At 40.5% G+C, this 19,787-nt stretch overlaps 2 protein-coding genes across 7 annotated transcripts in view; both read right to left on the reverse strand.

The window, feature by feature from the left end:
• Nucleotides 1-19,787, reverse strand: part of LOC138169073 (large ribosomal subunit protein P1-like) — a 121,585-nt gene that overhangs the window by 86,613 nt on the left and 15,185 nt on the right. The gene's annotated exons all lie outside the window — the stretch shown is intronic.
• Nucleotides 1-19,787, reverse strand: part of LOC138169071 (kinesin-like protein KIF23) — a 146,890-nt gene that overhangs the window by 81,141 nt on the left and 45,962 nt on the right. For all 6 annotated transcript variants that reach the window (XM_069098206.1, XM_069098205.1, XM_069098202.1 and 3 more), the window contains 3 exons: nucleotides 12,906-13,097; nucleotides 3,884-4,011; nucleotides 481-686 (listed from right to left, as the gene is read on the reverse strand). In XM_069098206.1, coding sequence (XP_068954307.1) covers nucleotides 481-686; nucleotides 3,884-4,011; nucleotides 12,906-12,956 — 385 coding nt within the window. In that variant the 5' untranslated portion in view covers nucleotides 12,957-13,097. The remainder of the gene's footprint in view (nucleotides 1-480; nucleotides 687-3,883; nucleotides 4,012-12,905; nucleotides 13,098-19,787) is intronic.

Here is a 19,787-nt window from a genome sequence, read left to right on the forward strand (position 1 = left end):
TCCAGTCTAACCCTCCATCTGTTATTGATGAGGAAAATGAGAACCAGAGAGGTTCTCCAAGGCATTGTCCAAAGTCAAACGGGTATCATAGTGATAATGTATGTATGAATAATCTCTCTTTTAATAAATTATACATCAGAGGTTCTGATATACAGAACCTAAAGGTTTGTGGTTTGTGGGAACCTAAAAGGTTCCTCATGTATCAACTGGGAAGGTCTTGTGGTGAGAACCTGATAAGATAATGTACTGAAAAGTACTTTGTAAAGTATAATGGATTTAAAGGCACTTTGCAAGGGATAAATCAAGCATTAATGCAAATATAAGCTGGTATTATTTGCATCTCTGCCAATGCATGGGTGAAGGGCAAGCATTATCATACCCTTATTCTAGGAGAAGGGATTGAGCCTGAGAGAAGTTGAACACGTTGGCCCACCACAGGACAGGAGGGAAGCCAAGAATGGCTGAGAGGGCCACACTTACCCAAGCTGAAGAGGTTGACTGCACCATAATCCAGGAAGTAACATATGTGTCTGGCATTCTTGGACATGGAGCTGAAGGTATGGGCACAGCTGGAGGCAAAAGGGTAAATGAAGCTGGTAATCAGGTAGACAAGCAGAGGCCAGGAGTAGCTGTCATTCCAGAAATCAACCATATATAGGGTGGCCATAAACCTCCACATGAAGTACCTGAAACACAAGATATCTGTACTTCAATATAGCTGGTTCCTTGCTCCATGTTAGTAAGGCAACCTTTCCAATTCCCTTTTCTTTGGTTAGGACAAAAGGTGATATTTTTTCACAGTATTTTTTTTTTACCCCTTTTGTGTTTTCTTCTGATGACTAATCAAAGTACCACACCCTAAATGGAAAAGTGTGCTTGGCAAAGAAGGAGGGGAAAAGTGAGAAAAAGAAGCAGTTTTTGGAACTTACAGAAGCTCTGATATACAAATTTAATATGGAGAGATTCGTACATACATTATCACTTTTCTACCTGTTTGACTTTGGACAGTGCCTTGGAGAACCTCTCTCGTCCTCATTTTCCTCATCAATAATAGATGGAGGGTTAGACTGGAAAATCTCAAAGTCCTTTCCAATTCTAAATCAATAATCATTGGATCTGAGGATCCAATAGGGGCAAATTTCTCTGATGATGTCTTCCAGCTTAACCCTTCTGGTCCTGTTTCCTTATGCACGAAATGAAGGATTTAGACTGGATGATACCTAAGATTCCTTCTAGTTCAAAAATTTTTCTTCTATCCCTCTATTTCTAAGGACCCCCTTAAATTACTCTTCAGAAGTTGTCTCCCATTTTCCTTAAAATTTCTAGGGAAAGAGACACAATTGACAGGCTCTTTCGGTAAGGCTTTTTTAGGGTTTTACAGATCTTCAACTAGTAAATCCACCATGTTTTCAAACCTTAATGTTTTTGTTCATAACTTAGGATCATCCCTCCTATCTCTGCTCTTCTTTTGTAACAACAGATATGTCTCTTTGTAACGTGCTTGGCAATTAGCCCAATACACTACCTTATAGAAATTCATCATGTTTGCATTTAATCACTTCTCCATTTTAAATGTGGGTCCTCTCAGTTTGGGGAGGGGAGATAACCGGCACATGTTTACAGCCCCCTTTGATAAGTTTATTGGTCACTGTGATTCAATTCCATCCCCTTACTCAAAGACAGCTCCTTTAATCAATGCAAACACAGATAAGTGGAATAGTGGATAGTGTGGAATGTGGAGTCAGGGAGATTATGTAGGTCAGCCTCCATTTCTTCATTTGCACAATGGGTATAATAAAAGCACTTACTCCATAGAGTGGTTGTATGGATAAAATGAGATAATTGAAGTACCATGCCAACCCTTAAAGTTCCATGCACATGTTAGCTATTAATGTTAGCTCCTATTATGAAAAGTAGAGGTTATCTAATCCAGTCCCTTCATTTTACAGATGAGAAAACTGAGGCCCAGAAAGGGGAAGTGAATTACCTTACATCACGCAGGTATGTGTGATTAGCACATCCTGCACCATTAACCAAGATCATCTTGACTCATCTCATGCTTTTTCTAGAGTCTTCTACTGTCTCCATTTAAGGAAAATAAGGGAGGGATTTCTCTTTTCAAAACTCTGGCCTCTGAGTCCATGAACCTTCCCTCCTCCTCACCTTCTCTGGCTATTCATAGCCCTGCTTTCATCCTGCTTCCTGCAGTCCACATGTAGACAACACATAACTGAGCTTCCCAACAGAGCGGATTCTTTGGGGCACATTGTGCATAGCAGAGCATTTAGCCCAGTGCCTTACACATGGTATAGACTTAATAAATATCTGTTGAATTGAACTACTGATCTACTTCACGAGGGTAGACTCATAAGCCTCAGTTAGCTTGGTTAAGGTTTAGAGTGTTTAAAAAGCTCCTTCCAGGTGCTCCCTATTGCCATCTCCCATCTACCAACATGGGGATTATTTTTTTTTTACTAGCAGTTCCCTATTCCCATATCCCATATCTCTCTGCCCTCGTGTTCCTGGAAAAAGGAATACTTTTTTCCTAGTGGGTCACCAGGCTCATAAAATCACAAATCTAGAGTTAGGAGGGACTTTGGGGATCATCTAGTCCAATCTCCCATTTTACAAATGAGTGGGGGGATGAGAGGAGAGTGAAATATCTTGAAATATCTTGCCCAAAGATCAACACAGGAAGTGGCAGATCCAAGATCTGAACCTGGGTCCTCAGAAGTCCAAGTAAAGTGTTGTTTCCACTATATAACAACACATAGAAGTAACATTTCAAAGTTTACAAAACATTGTTCTTACAACATCCCGATGAGGTAGATAGCAAGTTTTATTATTGCCATTTTTAGATATGGAAATTGAGACTCAGAGGAATGAAAGGAACATATTTTACAAGCTGAGGAAACTGAGTCCTTGAGAGGTAAAGTGACTTTTCCCAAGGTCATGCAAATGAACGATAAGGGAAAGGCCCTCTGATTCCTAGTTCAATGCTTTCCCTCCTCTGTCAGGTCATTTCTCTTTTGGTTTATCCCTTTTGCCTTTAGGTCCAAAGAACTCTCTACAGTGAACTAGTTCAGTGTCTGCTCTGCTTCTGCTCATAGGAAGTCTCTGGTAAGCCTTTCCCAGGTGTTTCTTAGGTGCTATTCTCACTTGATCATCTCTGCTTTTTCCTGAATTGCCAGAACTCTGCAGGAAAGAGCCTCAGGCTGAGAATCAGGATACCTTTCCACCTAGCCCCAGTTCTGCAACTAATTAGTCAATTTTACAACCTTAACCTGTAAGTACACTTCTCTGAGACTTGGCTTTCTCACCTATAAAATGAGGGGATTGGAGCAGGTGGTTCCCTAGGCCCCTATCCAGCTCTAAATCTTAGTTCTACCACTATCTGTTGCCTCTGCACCCCCCTCCCATTTATAAGACCACGGGCAAAAAAAAAACCCCAAAACCAAAGCAACCAACAACCCTATAAATTCCACAGACTTTATTTTTGGTTCTCACTTTCCTACTTTCTGATGTGAACTATCCTGCGTTCCATTGCTATAAAGGCTTTGCTTGCAGTGAGTAATTATAATCCCTGATAGTGTCAAGTATTCAATACATAACAGTTCTCCAAAAGTTATCTATTGTAAGAGGGAACTCTTTATGTCTAAAAAGCATCTAAGACCAAAAGGAATGAATATCTCAATAGTCCAGCATTCAATTCCTATATAAACCACTGCCTAAGGCCATTGGCTGACACTGGTCCCTACTGGCAAACAAACGAAAAAAAGTTCTGCTTCTTCCCCACCCCCCACGCCCCAACCCCACCCCTACTCTCCATCATCTCAAACTAATTTCTGCTTCCAAAGATCTGAGGATCAAAGTCTGAAAATACCAGGAGGGGAGCAAGTGTGTCCAGATGTTGAGGGTTTCATTGGTCATTTGGAAAAGGCTGAGGACACAGGCAGTGGCTGAACTCTGAGGATGCCGATAGCCAAAAATTATGCCCCGTTCATGGAACACCTGCAGGGAGAGCAAAAGAATATTTCATTCTGTTCACTTATGGTTGAAGTTTCAGGAAGAATTGAAGATTTGGGGCACATACTCAGACCAGGACATAGCTTTTCCAAGCTATGATCTGTGTGTCTATAAAGCCCTCTTCCCGATCCCTGAGCCCACAAAGTCATTGCCCTCTTCCCTCCCTCCCTTCTTTCTTTCCTTCCTTCCTTCCTTCCTTCCTTCCTTCCTTCCTTCCTTCCTTCCTTCCTTCCTTCCTTCCTTCCTTCCTTCCTTCCTTCCCATTCCAAGAAGCTTTCCCAGTCTTCTTGGAGAAGTAGCAAGTCAAAAGACTTCCTCACATCCTCTCACTTTGCAAATAACCTAAAATGAAGTTACCCTTTGCATGTACATAGTACAAACACTTTGACTTTCTATCCCAGGTTTGTGTTCTTATGCCGTTATGCAGTCAACCTCAAGGCCCCATTTGTCTTCATGAGTATATGTGTCTTAGTAGATAAGTCTCAGATGGCAGGGACTACATGAGATTCTATCTGGGTTCTAGTTCTAGTTCTTCTAGTTCAGTAAGTAATAAACATATCAGTGTACTTCACAAAGGCCTTTTGATGATGGTGGTGATGATGACGGATGATGAAGTGGTAGTGATGATAATGATCCTGGTGGAGACCAGCCACTTCAGGACAGGCTCAATCCCAGTCACCATATTTAATTAATTCATCTTCAACCCTTGCTTTAAAAAATAAATCAGCTCTCTCAATATAAATGAGAGCCACTTTTCCATTTTTCAAGGGTTGTGGGAAACAATTGAGCAGATATGTATAGTTAAAATTTATCTAAAAGTACTCAAATCTTATCTGAACTCAAATTAATACCCTGGAAGAATTAGAGCCAAATGAAATTTCTGTTTAGTTCAGCCTTCTGTTTGGAAATGATTTTGATGTTCTCATGTAAGAGCTTTAGAAAAAAATAAGAATCTTAGAATCTCCTTATATAGAAGGACCTCAGAGGTCATTTAGTCCAACATCCCTGAAACATGAATCCCCTCCATCACATTCAAAACGAGTAGTTTAGTGACAGAGAATTGACTCTTGCTTCCAGCCTCTTCTAACTTTAGAGATCTCTAAGAGAAATTTTCCTTATCTAGAACTAAAATTTGCCTCTGTGTAACCTCCCCTCTAAAGCTACATTGGGAAAAAAATCTAGTCCATATGACAGATATTTGAAAAGATATTTTCTATTCCAGACTAAACATCTCCAATTCTTCCAACAAAGTGTCATGAATTGTGGTTGTGGGTGTCTCACTGCCCTGGATGCATTCTAACTCATCCATCTTCCCCTTAAAATGTGGCTAACACCTTACCATCGGATTAGCAAAGACGACAAAAATGGAAAAACTATTGGAGGAGTTGTAGGGGGATGGGCACCTTGTTGGTGGATCTGTGAATTGGTCTGGCCATTGTAGAGTACAATCTGGAACTCTACTCCCAAAGTCACTAAACTGTATGTATCCTTCAACCCAGCAAAACTATTATTAGGCGTGTGCACTAATAAGGACAAAGAGACAAAGGCCCATATGTGTAAGAGTATTTGTAGCAGGACTTTCTTTGTTCAGCAAAGAACTGGAAACAAAAAGGGGCTCATCGATTAGGAAATGGCCAAACAAATAGTAGGATATGGATGTAATGGACTTTTATTGTGCTGCAGGAAATAATGAGTATGATGGATTCAAAGAAGTATGGAAATACCTATATAAATGTGTGCAGGGCAAAATAAGCAGAACTAGGAGAACAACTTACTCAATAAGATAATAATGGGAGGGGAAACAACTTTGAAAGACCATGAGCTCTAATCAAAGAAGCAACCATAAAAAAGATACAATGAAATACACTTTCTAGAGGTGATGGACTAGACGTAGGGGTGGGGAACCTGCGGCCTTGAGGCCACAAGTGACCCTCTACATCCTCAAGTGCAGCCCTTAGAATCAAAATCTGTCCAAGGGCTACACTTGAGGACTTGGAGGGCCACATGTGGCCTCAAGGCCGCAGGTTCTCCGCCCTGGTCACAGAGGTAAAGAATTAGACATGTATTCTCGAATGTGCCCAATGTGTTCATTTATATTTTGCATAGCTGTACCTCTGTGCTCCAAGTCTTCTACTTGGGCACTGGGAGAAGAGAAGGCACATTTAGTAGGTGGTTATAGATATGGAAAAAAGCACCAATCAAACATTTTTTAAATACACAAAAGGAAAAAAATACATAAGATGATACAAATAGAGAGATTTTGTCATACTTTGTTAAACTTTTTATGTTGTATATTTTTTTCTTTTTTAAAAAAGTTATTTATTTTTAGTTTTTAACATTCAGTTTTATAATATTTTGAATTCCAAATTTTTCTCACTCCCCCTTCCCAAGATGGCATGCAATCTGATATAGGCTATACATGTACAATCATATTAAACATATTCCCACCTTAGTCATCTTGTGAAAGAAGAATCAGAACAAAAGGAAAAAGTCACAAGAAAGAAAAAAAATAAGAGAAAATAATATGCTTTGATCTGGATTCAGACTCCATAGTTCTTTCTCTGGATATGAATAACATTTTCCACCGTGAGTCTTTTGGAATTATCTTAGGTCATTGTGTTATTAAGAGCTAAGACTATCAAAATTGATCCTCACACAATGTTGCTGCTACTGTATGCAATGTTCTCCTGGTTCTGTTCACTTCACTTAGTATCAGCTCATGTAAGTCTTTCCAGAATTTTCTGAAATCTGCCTGCTCATCATTTTTTTAAAATTAATTTGTTTGTTTACTTTTAATTTACAAGATTCAATTCCACCATTCTTTGAATTTCACATTTTGTCCCCCACCCTCCCCTCCCCACCATGGCAGCATACAGTCAAGTATAGGATCTGTAAATACTTTCATATTATACATTAGTCAGGTTATAAAGACGGATTGTATCAGCTGGAATGAAAAATGGTAAAGAGGACATAAAACCAAACAAAAAAGGAAAAAGATCAGGTATTTTGCTTCCATCTGGATATAAATTCAGTTCTTTCTAGTTCTTTCTCTGGATGCACACATTGCTCTCCATTATGAGTCTTTTGGGATTGACTTATATCACTGCATTGCTGAGAAGAGTCCAGTCTATCAAAGTTGGTCATCACACATACATTGTGTCTGTAATTGTATACAAATTTCTCCTGGTTCTACTCTTCTCACTCAGCATCAGTTCAGTTCATATAAGCCTCTCCAGGTAAATATGTAGTTCATCTGCTCCTTGTTTCTTATAGCATGATAGTATTCCATAACATGTATATACCACAACTTGTTCAGCCATTCCCCAATTGATGGGCACCCCCTTAATTTCCAGTTTTTTGCCACCACAAAAAGAGCTGCTAAAAACATTTTTTGTACATATGGGTCTTCCTCCCACTTCTATGATCTGTTTGGGATATAATCCTAGGAGTGGTATTGCTGGGTCAAAGGATATGAAATTATTTATAGCCCTTTGGGCATAATTCCAGATTGCTCTCCAGAAAGGCTAGATCAGTTCACAACTCCACCAGCAATGCATTAGTGTTCCAGTTTGCCCACATCCCACATTTTGTCATACTTTGTTAAACTTTGCATGTTATATATTTTTTAAAAAACAAAGCTACATACAGTTCATAGTTTTTTCTATAATCCTTTTTCTTGTTTTTTTTTCTTTGTATCTTTAAATGCTTATGTTTGTTAATGATTGCTAAGTTCACAATAAAAAAGAAATTTTTTCTTTAATGCATCATCCAGACCTGAACACACTACTCCAAATGTAGTCTGACCAGGGCAAAGACCATCATTTCTCTTGAAAAGATTTACTTCTTGGGGTGGCTATGTGGCACAGTGTGTAAGAGCACCAGCCCTGGAGTCGGGAGGACCCAGGTTCAGTTCCCGCCTCAGATACTTAACACCCACACAAAAAAAATCTGGCTGTGTAACCTTGGGCAAGTTACTTAGCCCCAATTGCTTTAAAAAAGAAAAGAAAAGATTCACATCTGGTTGAAATTAGATTAGTAAAGGTGACAAAAGCAGAAAATTGCTATTGTTGGAGGATGTGAGAGGTGAGGCATACTAATGCACTGTTTGTGGATCTGTGGATTTGTTCAAACATTCTGGAAAACAATTTGGAACTATAGCTAAAAAGCCATTAAACTGCAAATGCCCTCTGACCCAGAATATTATTAGACATACATCCCAACGAGGTCAAGGAGAGAAAGGACCTATTTTTATGAGATTACTTACAGCACTCATAATCTAACTTTCCCTCAAGACAAGAATGAGTCTCTTATATTTGCATAGTAATTTATGTTTCTTGAAGTGCTTTTACATCCATTTTCTCAACTTCTCCTTACGATAAACTTGTAAAACAGGAATCAGAGAGTTTACCATCCTCATCTGGCAGATAAGCAAATGGGCTCAGAAAAGTTGAATAACTCCCCTAAGGGTGAATAACTGGAAAGAGATCCCAGGTTTCTAAATTAAGCCAGTGCCAGGTACTGCGGTCAGCATTTGGGTTACCAAGACACTAGCAACCAAAAGTAAGAGAGTGAGTGAGAAAGAGAGACAGAGAGAGACAGAGGGAGAGACAGCAAGAGAGAGACGGAGAGAGAAAGACAGAGAGAGAGACAGCAAGAGACAGAGAGATAGAATAAGAGGGGCAGAGAGACAGACAGACGGAGACAGAGAGATAAAGAGACAGAGACAGACAGACAGAATGAGAAGGGGAAGGGGGGAGAGAGAGAGACAGAGAGAGAGAGAGACAGAGAGAGAGAGAGAGACAGAGAGAGAGAGACAGAGAGAGAGAGACAGAGAGAGAGAGAGAGACAGAGAGAGAGACAGAGAGAGACAGAGAGAGAGAGATCTGGGGGCAGGGGAGAGAGAGAGAATGAGAGGGAGAGAGGGAAGGGGAGAGAGAGACTGAGAGAGACAGAGAAAGCCCATCCCTACTCTCAAAAGACTTCCTTACATTCTCTTGCCCACAGATTCAACAAGGAGAAGCTCATGTTATATATCTGCTATATGCCAGGTTCTATGCTGGGTATTGGGGACACAAAGCCAGATGAAAATATCCCTTGTCCTCTAGTGCTTTACATTCTGTTGAGCACAGATGGGTAAACACAAAATATACACCCTGTAATTTGAGGTGGAAAAGCACCAGCCACCTAGGGACCAGACAGTCCTATTGTAGGGAGAAGCAGGTAACATTATAATTCACATTGTGGAATCCATTGTTAACTTACTAAATGACTTCATTTCTTTTTCGAATAGCTGCAATCTGCTTATTTGCTCTTAAAAGCAACCTGAACATTCTCTGTTTCTAAATAGTGCCAGTTGCCATCACAACAAAACAGCTTAGATATGAATAAACGAATGGAAGAAAGAATGAAAAAAGCATTTATTGAGTGCTTCCTATATGCAAAGTACCATGCTAACTGCTGGAGATATGATTATAAATGCAGGACAGGCTGTGCTCTCAAGGAGTGGGCATTCTCATGGAGGAGACTGTACACTTCAGGAGGTTTGGCTGCAGGGCCCTCAGGGTGCTGCAGCCTGGTGGATGGTGATGTATCTTCTTTAGTGTCATTTCCGTTCATAAAACCATATGCATTGAATGATTTGGTGGTACAAAGGACTTTGGTGATGAGAACTTTTTTCCTTGGTTCTTCAGTAGCTGCAGCAGCTGAGGAAGCGAGAGTCATTGCACCTGTAGAAGCTGTTGTCAGGTCAGAAGCCCCATGAGGGAACAAGCCCTGGAGGATGGCTTCAGGGAACTGGGATGGAAGAAGAGCCAGTGGTCTGAGGGGTGCTGGTGCTCCCTGGGCTCTAGGATGCCTCCACCAGGATCTGGGAAGAGCTGACTGATGGTTCGAGCCTCTTGGCACATGTGGCCTCACTCAGGCCAGCTTTGGTGGCAGTTGGTGGTCAGCTGTAATGGGTGGCCCCTTCTCCATGGGGTGGCTCCACTGGATGAGGGCTACAGGCTGGTGGGTCTGGGAAAAGCTGATATTCCCAGGGCTCTTGGGGTTACCAAGATGAGATTAAATATGGACACAAATCAAACAGCGGGCTGAGACAGTGATGTTATCAATGATGTTAACCCATGTGCCCCTGTTACACATGAAAAGTCATCTTCCTAATTTGGCTACACTCGTAACTCATTTAACCCCTTATGGGTTATGAACATATGAACAGTGAAAAGACAAAAGCTTGTGTCATTCAGACAGCACTTGCTGAAGGGCACTTCTAACTGATGTCTGAATGATGCACACTTTTGTCTTTTCTACAGCAATTCTCCTCTTGCCTGTGCTCACCATCCTTCCATCCCGCAGAAGTCATGCCTCCTTCTCACTGTCGATTCTCCAATCTTGAAAAGGGGTTGTGGGTCCTTCTTATAGTTCTCTGCTTTGTTTCCTGCTATTCAGCCCTCTTCCAGAAGACAGTGCTAGCTGCTTCCTCTCTGGGTACAATCTCTTAAGCCAATGGATTATTTTAGTGATGTCTGAAGCTTCATCAGACACTGAGTCTATTGAAAACCTTTTGAAAACCTAGCCTTCAGTCTATTGAAAACCGCTTTACACCAGGGTCTCAGGGCCAATGTCCCCACGCAAAGGCATTCTTCAGGGGGCTGTGATAGTAGCACCTCTTCCTTGGACCATTCACATTTTCTACTGTGGACCAGTTACAGAGTCTCTCTCAAGCAGCCTAGTGGTACACTACTTACTCCAATAAACACTTCCCACTAAGTCCTGTGGAATTCAGGGAGGCTCTCCTGCTTTCCTTCAGTTTGTCTTTCCTTTTTCTGTCTTCCAAAGCTGCTAGTCCAGTTAGGCTATTTCTGGGAGACCACAAAAAGGAAGGGGAAGAAACATAACCATCTCCTAGCACCTGTACTCAGAACAGGAACCTCTGACCCAGAGAGAGAGAGACGTCTCCACACATTTCAAATACTAGGAGACAGGTACTATGCAACTGATCCTGTGAGAACTTTTTTTTCAAGTTGCTCTCAGCATGATGGTCACCTTCTTTGGGACATGTTCTAGCTTGTCAATGTCCTTATTCAATGTGGTGTCCAGATTTAAACACAGTTTTATAATATTTGTCCTCTGGCTCCAGTGGATATAGACATAGCAAAACCATAAAACAGTTTCCATCTGATTTTATTGTCTGCAATCAGCCAGAGAAGACATTTGCATCTTTAATGTGTAGCCCCATGGTATAAGTTGGAAAATTCAGGATTGGAATTTCCTGTCCATGGTATCCCACGGCCTCTAGTTTGCCAAAAACACACCAGAAATGTTTATAAGTTTACAGATAAGACAACAACATTTAATGGTGGCTTTCATAGGAGTTCTGACTCATTTAGTAATTGGCCCATTGCCTTCAGTGCTTCCTACACACACACCAATCCTAAAACCAAATTCCTCTGCATATTTTAGGAGTATTTTCAATATCATCTTACCTGGAATCAAATAACTTGATTGGCTTTTAGGGAGAGAATTTGGCAGTTTGCCTCATCTAATCTCCCATCTTCAGGGAGAGTCCATTTAGGAACTCATTTTTTTTCCTAGAGAAAGCCATAAATTGTTGGCAATCACCTTAGTGAGATCTCTACTTGGAACCTTTTACAGTATCATCGACATGAAAGTCAACAACACATTCATTGCCCTCCATGAAATAACCACAATACTTCCTCATTGAGATCCAGCAAAAAGAGACACAAATACAGGATCTTTGTCATGGAGGGTAGGCACATGGAGTCACGGAAGAGCTTTTGTGTGGATTCGCTTCACATAGGCAACCGAGCAGACGAAAACGTCTCAAAACCAGAAACCATACAAGAATCTTTCATGTAGGTGTTTTTAAGCCAAGAAGTCCATCAAATCCCTATAAACCTTTAAAAGGATAATTATAATCCTTGATCCTAAGCAGAAGATGCACTATGGTACAGTAGAAATGGATCCAACAATAACAAAAAGATGGTGCCAACAGACCTGGATGCAAATCCTGCCTCTGATGCTAACTACCTGTCACCTTGGGTGAGTCATTTAACTTCCCTAGGCCTCAGTTTCCTCATCTGTACAATGAGGGGGTTGAACTAGATATTCCCTGAGGTCCCCTCAAGCTCTAAATATAGGATCCTATAAGCAGTTCCAGATCTGTTTCATGATCCTTAATGTAAGACAGCCCTGGTGTTCACACTTCATCCTAGGACTGTCTAAGGAACATAGGCTCATAAACTTTTGTTCTGGACAGGACATTAGAGATCATTTAGGCTAATCCTCTCATTTTCTCAACTGAGAGCAGGGGTGGGGAACCTACAGCCTCAAGAAGTTTGAATCAAAGGGCTGCACTTGAGGACCTAGAGGACCACATGTTCTCTACCCCTGACTCAGATGTAGAGAGCAATTAGTAAAAGATAGTGACACCATACCCACAGACAGTCCCTTACTTCAGGAGAGGTAAAAGAAAGTTTTATCATCCAAAGAAACCCTTCCCCATCCCTAGGCTGACACCCAAATTCCTCCATTAAAATTTCACCTCCTTAGCCTTCCAACATTGAGCCCTGTTACATCTTAAATACCCCCAGGAGCTGGGAAAGTCCTACTTAGAGCTGTTGTCATTTATACCTCTGTGTGGAGGAAGATCAAGGACAGGTTTTGATGGCAGGAAGAACAGAAGAAAATATGAGGCCACTGGGCAGCTAAAGGGAGGATAGGAGAAGAAGCTTCACAGGCAGACTTCACAAGCTGCATGATTGCATCAAGGGCCAGCCCTCAGTAGATCTAGGGCAGGGCCCCAACCTGACTCCCCCTACATTGCATAGCCAACCCCTTTGGATAAAACAAAGATCACTCACCTGGGGCACTTGGTCTATGCTGAACAACTCGGGCAGCTTCAGGCTCAACATCCTGGGTCAGTACTAGCCTCTCCTTCTCAGGATCTTCTGGTTAATGTTCTAACATGACCCAGAGTGATGTGATTGTTTCTTCCTCAGTTCCTTTGGGCTCTTCCTCTAGCTTCTGGTTTCAAAGCCCCTAAAGACTTCTTGCTAGGGAGAGAAAACAAGGGGAGACTATGAAAACCACCTGTTCTTGTCTTTTAACTCTCTTTAAACTCACATTGTTTTGTCTTGGCAGCCAAGTAATGCAGTGGATAGAGCTCTGGGCTTGGAGTCAGGAAGAGCTGGGTTCAAATCCAGCCTCAGACACTTACTAGCTATGTGACCTTGGTCAAGTCACTTAACTTCTGTCTCTCTCAGTTTCTCTGACTGTAAGATGGGGATAATAATAGTATCTATCTCACAGGATTTTTGTCGGGATCAAATGAGACAGTATTTTTAGAGCACTTACATAGCGCCCGGCACATACATAAATGTTATTATGAAATAAACCAAATAGCTAAAACAGAATTTTATCAGAGTTAACAAGTGACATATAATATGGTAGGAGGGGTTGGGTTTGTTTTTGGTATTCTTCCTTGCTGTCTTTGATATTGTTGTGACTTAGCTATTACAAATAAATTAAAAGAATTTTTGCTTTGTTCTATGTAAGTGCAAGAAAGATTTTTGTTGTTTTTCTTTCTGGAGTTCAGTTTCCCAGGTTCATGCTAAATTGTAAACATCCAAGGGATCAATCTCCTTTGAACCCTGGCAACTCACAGATGTGTTGGGTCATGTAGGTTGTGATGCCTTCTGACTCTGAGCCTATTCGTTGAAAACTATAGATACTAGGAAGTTGGTATTTTATTTTGTGGCTCACTCATGGGAGGAATGTTTATTTGACCAGATGAGACTCTGGGTAGCCATTGTTAAGAGGACTCCCGACTTTGAGAGCACAGATGTTGGTGTTCGCTGGTCTGGTGATTATCTATTACTTTGTTTAGATATTTGGAACCCTGTCTATTGGATCCCTGTGCTAGTTTCTATATGTTTCTTTGCTTGTATTTTCTTCACATTCAGGGTGCTGACCCTTCCCCTGAGCATGTGAATGACATATACATTTAATTAAAGTAAGATTGTTGACCCTTTTGAAGGTATGGTTTCCATGCCTAACGTACTGCTCTGCTATCTAAGAGAGGTACCACTAATGAGTTTGTAGTAGCGATCAGAGATAAAGGCTATGTACCATAGACAACTAAGCAACCTTTTCAAGGACAGACCCTAAAATCTCAAAATGGGAATAAGAAATGATGCACAGGAGAGGCCACAGTGACGAGTTGCTGTCCAACATCCTGACTGCTAATTTTGCCATCCTTTTGTTTGTTACTAAGAAAAATGAATTAAGGCTGCCTCACACAGTGTTCTGCCAGTCATTCCCTAAACACAGATCACTGACCTTCCTCACCAATGATCCATTCCAGATCTTTACCTCCATGCCACCACTCATCAAGCCTTACTGTCCTGATAAGAACTAATCTGAAAAAGTAATCACCAATAACAGTTATAAATGGACCCCTCCCTGCATTTATACAGACCTAGAGATGCAGTGCTTCAACCAAAAGGAATACTAATGTTTGGAATCTCAGGCATTATAGCAGATTGGTGGAGAAAATGTGGTTTTGGAGTAAGTTCAGAGTATGGCCCCACCACATGGGGGCCTCTATGTAGGACGAGCTTTGCATTCCTCCTCCCAAGAAATTTAAATATGAACACATGTGAATCCATGAACATGAATACCAGTGGGTACAAAAAGCAGTCAAAAAGGAAGAAACCAAGTGGATAAAAGAAAGATCATTACCTCATCTAGGATAAGGCACCAAAAAATGGAAGGTGCTCCTACTCCTTGGCAATAACAACAATAACAATGGCATCTTTCCAGTTTTCTTATACTTTACTCACTCTCTCTCTGGTCCAGCCTTACTATGCCACTTTGCACTATTTGTCCCCCATGCTGCCTCTAAGAGTGACTGGATTCCTTCAAGACTCAATTTAATCACACTTTTTGTAGAAGGTCTTTCCTGCCCAATTCCACCCTACCTATTAAAATATTAAATTATTTAATATTAAAATTCCCCTCTAAGGTTACCTTCTATAAATAAATCTATTTATGTAACTGTTGCCTCTCCCATTAGAATGGAAACTCCTTGCCATTACCCAAATAGGTAAATGGGGAAAGGATACAAACAGATCATTTTCAAAGGAGGAAATCTAAGCTATTAATAATAGCCCTAGGGGCAAAAGTGGTTCAAATCACTAATAATCAGAGAAATGCAAACAAAAGCAACTCTGAGGTTGTATTTCACTCCCATCAGATTGACAAAGATGACAAAAACGGAAAATGACAAATGTTGAAGGGGATTTAGGGGAATAGGCACCATTGGTTGTTTGTTGGTCTGGTCTTGCTGTAATTTGGAATCATATTAAAAAAGTTAAATTGTGAATATATGTTTGACCCAGCAATACCACTACTAGTCCTATGCCTCAAAAAGAAGAGAGAGAAAGAGAGACAGAGAGAGAGAGAGACAGAGAAGGGAAGGAAGGAAGGAAGGAAGGAAGGAAGGAAGGAAGGAAAAACCTACATGTGCAAAATTATTGATAGTAGCTCTTTTTGTTATAGCAAAGAACTGAAACTAAGGGGATATCCATCCATTGGGGAATGACTAAACAAATTACGGTATATGAATGTAATATATTATTGTGCCATAAGAAATAATGAAAGAAATTGTTTCAGAGGAACCTGGGGAGACTTATGAGACTTACATTAACAGCTCTGTAAAGACAAACTACTTTGAAAGAACTCTGATCAATGCAACATCAACAACATTTCCAGAGGAAATACATCACCCTCCTCTGATGGAGAAGTAATGGACTGAACATGTGGATTGAGATACATTTTTGGATGTGGTCAATATGGGAATTTGTTTGACTTTGCATGGTTTTTGCAGTGGGGGCTTGCAGAAAAGTGAAGAAAATAATTCTTGCAAATGGGAATAAAATAAATATCTTTTTTTTGAAGAATGTAAACTTTCAAGGAGTGGCCTGGTTTGAGCTCTTTTTGTATCTCCAACACTTACTACACTGCCTGACACATTGCAAGCATGTAATAAATGATTGTGACTGATTGATTCACAATGATAATTGACACTTGCAAGTTTGCAAAGCACTTTACATATGTGATCTCATTTGAGCCCCTACAAAAACCCTATCAGGTCAGCCAAGTAGTCATTTTTATCCCTACTTTACACATGAGTCTACTAAGGCTCATCCAGGTGAACTGAATCAGGTATGAGGCAGCTAGGAGATTCAGTGGATAAAAGCGCTGGTTCTGGAGTCAGGAAGGCCTGCATTCACATATAGACTCAGATACTTATGAGCTATGTGACCCTGGGCAAGTAATTTAACCCTGTTTGCCTCAGTTTCCTCATCTAAAAATGAGATGGAGAAGGAAATGATAAACCATCCTAGTACCTTTACCAAGAATGGAGTCATGAAGAGTTGGAGACAAATGAACAACATCAGGAAAGGTAATCTCAGTTTAAATGCCACTTCAGACATTTAGCAGCTGTGTGATCTCAGGTAAGATCTGCAAGACTCAGTCTCCTCATCTTTAAATGGGGATAATAACAGCAACTACCTCATAGGATTGTTGTGAAGATCAGATGAAATAAAACAAAGAAAATGTTTTTATGAACCTTAAAGTGTTCTATAAATGTGTGCTATTATCATAAATAGTATAGGAGAGCCCTACTCAGAGCCACTCTTCTGGGAGTGCCGTATACCAATGAAACCAGAGACCCAATCCCTATCCTATGACATTCTCATCCTCATTGTCTTCCCTCTGGCAGAGTAGGCAGGGGTATCAGGTCTGTTCTGAGCATTACTTCTGTCTTCTCAGCAATCTAGTGCTGGGCAACATTAATTGTCAAGTCGATAAAACATGGCACCTTTGAAACTTGTCACATGGACAGAAGGGTGAGCACAGTTACACCCACAGGGTATCTCCTGCAGGGTAGTTTGAGGTTTCCAAAGGCCTTTTTCTTTTTACAGATCAAAAAACGAAGGCCCAAGGAGTTAATTAAGCATGGCTACGTAGTGTCTGAGCTAAGTTCAGAACCCAGGCAGCCCAATGTTCTTTCCAATACCTACAAATACATCCAATACATACAAATACACAAAATGAGTAGAAACATACATGAGAGGTATGGCCTGAAGGAAAATGAATAATACATGACAAACTCTGGAGGCAGCAATAGGGGGGAAAAGGCAGTAAAATCACAGCAGGCTCAAGATGACTTCTGACTCAGAAGAAATCACTTTCTAGATATCCGAGAGATAGGAAAGCCCAAGGCCCTGGGAAAGAACACTCAGGATGTTTTATTATCAACTGATTAATCAATGACATGTTTATTTGATATCAAGCTGCATTTACCTCCTTGCTTCTCCTCCCTCTTTAAAATGGGCCCAGATTGCCACAGAGGCAGGGGGCTAGAGACAAGGAAGGAGAAAAAAGGAAGGAAGGGAGTGAAGGAGAGAAGGCAATTTTGAAAGCATTGTTGACTATTTCCTTTTAACAGATGAAGTCAGTATTTGTGATCATAGGTCCCAGGTGAACTTATCTGAAGAATGTGGGTATGTGGGTGCTCCGATGCCAAATGGACTCTCAGGCTCCTGTTAACCTTGCAATTAGGGAGTGAAAGGGGACAGTGACCAAAGGTCTCTCTACTCCTTAGCCTCCCCCTAGCTGCTGGTGCCTCCTTACTAAAAATAACTTGTATTTATTGTGTGTGTGTGTCTATGTCACACATAGACACACACACATAATAAAGCATATATATATACAAATTTTAAAATATTTATATGTGTATGTATACATATACAAAATGGGTATATATGTGTATATAGAGCCACAAAATAAAACACATATACAAAATTTTAAAATGTTTATATGTGTGTATAAACATATATAAAAAGTGTATACATACATCTACATACATACATAGTAAAAATATATACACAAAAATTTAAACATGTTTATATGTATGTATACACATATAAAATGTATATACATGTGTACATACACACAAAATAAAACATATATACAACATTTAATATATGTGTGTCTGCATACATATAAAAGTGTATATATACACAAACGTATATAAAACATTTTAATATATGTTTATATGTATACATATATCAATGTGTATATACTTATATATACATACAAAATGAAATATATATACAAAAATTTAAAATATATGTTCATATGTGTGTATGTATACATATATAAAAATGTGTATGGAGAGAGAGACAGAGTGAGAGAGAGAAAATAAGCTCCTTGAAGGTAGGGTGACTTGCCTAGGTAGTAAACACAATAGAGACAGAATTTGAACCCAGATCCTCAGGCTTTAAAATCAATGGCTTTTCCACTGACCCATGCTGACTTGGTTAGAGATATTAAAAGATACTCATTTCCTATGGCCAGGGTCAGTGGGTGTGGGGATCAGAGCAGGGCAGGGTTGGGAACAAATCAGTGCCTCATCTGGCCCCCTACCATCTGGGTACAGATAAGATCAGGCTAAAGTAAACACTTAGGGCAGCCTGGAATAGGGGGAAGAATCACAAAAAGAGCAACATTAAGCCTGGGTGGGGGTGGAGCAGGGCCCAGTGAGGCAGGCAGTCAGTCACAACCCACTAATCATCTGCAGCTGGGCACTAGTGGGTAGAGGCCCCTCCCTCCAGTCCCTCTAGTCTAGATGTTTTTAAAACATGGGGCCCAAGAATTTGTTTTTAAACACTTTTTGATAACTGTTTCAATATAAGTGATTTCCTTGGATCTCCTATGTATTTTTATTCATTTAAGAACATTTAAGAACCCTGAGAAGGAGTCCACGGGCTTCCCCGGACTGCTGATGGGGTACAGATACAAAAAAGGTGAAGAAAACTGCTTAAGACCAGTCCCCTCGTTTTACATATCAGGAGATTGAGTATTTGGGATGGTAACAGCTATAAAAATACTGTTCTCCAGTTTTTATGAATTAATGTAATGTCTAATAGTCCTTTTCTAGTACAGTTTACTGGTTGAATTTTCTAGGGTATTTTGAGTCTGTATTTGTAGTGTGGGAATTTGCCATGAGACAATCCATGAAAGGCTGTTCGCTTCTGTTGCATAAGTTGTAGGCGCCATGTTGTGTTAAATATCTATGTAGTAGGTGCTAAACTTTTCTAGCTAGAAGGTGGTTCAGCCTTCATTTTTTGAAGGGACCAATGACATCACGGGGTGATGTCTTAACTTGCACATGAATGGGATTTAAATGAGGCAGAATTGCAGTTATCAGCTTCACTCATTCTTCCAGAGTTATTGAAGTCCAGCAGCAACATAAAATTCAGGATAACTGGTGATGACCCAGGATCCAGTGAATGACCTTGTCATCTTCCATGTTTGACCAAGCTCGAAGTACTCTGTTTCAGCTGCCTTTGTGGCCACTGGAAAAAACTCTCTCATCCACCCATTCCACCAGGGAAGTCTTCACATACTTGGAGTAGACATTCCCTTAATTCATGGATGGGTTTGAGGCCTGCTGGTTACCCTCAACCTGGTTTAGACTATCTGCCAAGAGGTTTTACCAGGGTGTGGTTGCTGCACATGTACAGTTTCCTGGAGGGACAGTCAAAGTTGGGGGAATCAGGTGGACACCAAAGGTGGATGAGCAGCCCTGAAAAGGGCTTGGTGAGCCTTTACACCAGAGGTTCTAGTCCTTCTGAATACCCCATACCAGAGTGCATGAGAAAGAGTAATGT

The sequence above is a fragment of the Petaurus breviceps genome, unplaced genomic scaffold (genome assembly GCF_028583685.1).
Source record: "Petaurus breviceps papuanus isolate PSGF00001 unplaced genomic scaffold, PetGlider_PUasm1.0 37, whole genome shotgun sequence".
Taxonomy (NCBI): domain Eukaryota; kingdom Metazoa; phylum Chordata; class Mammalia; order Diprotodontia; family Petauridae; genus Petaurus; species Petaurus breviceps.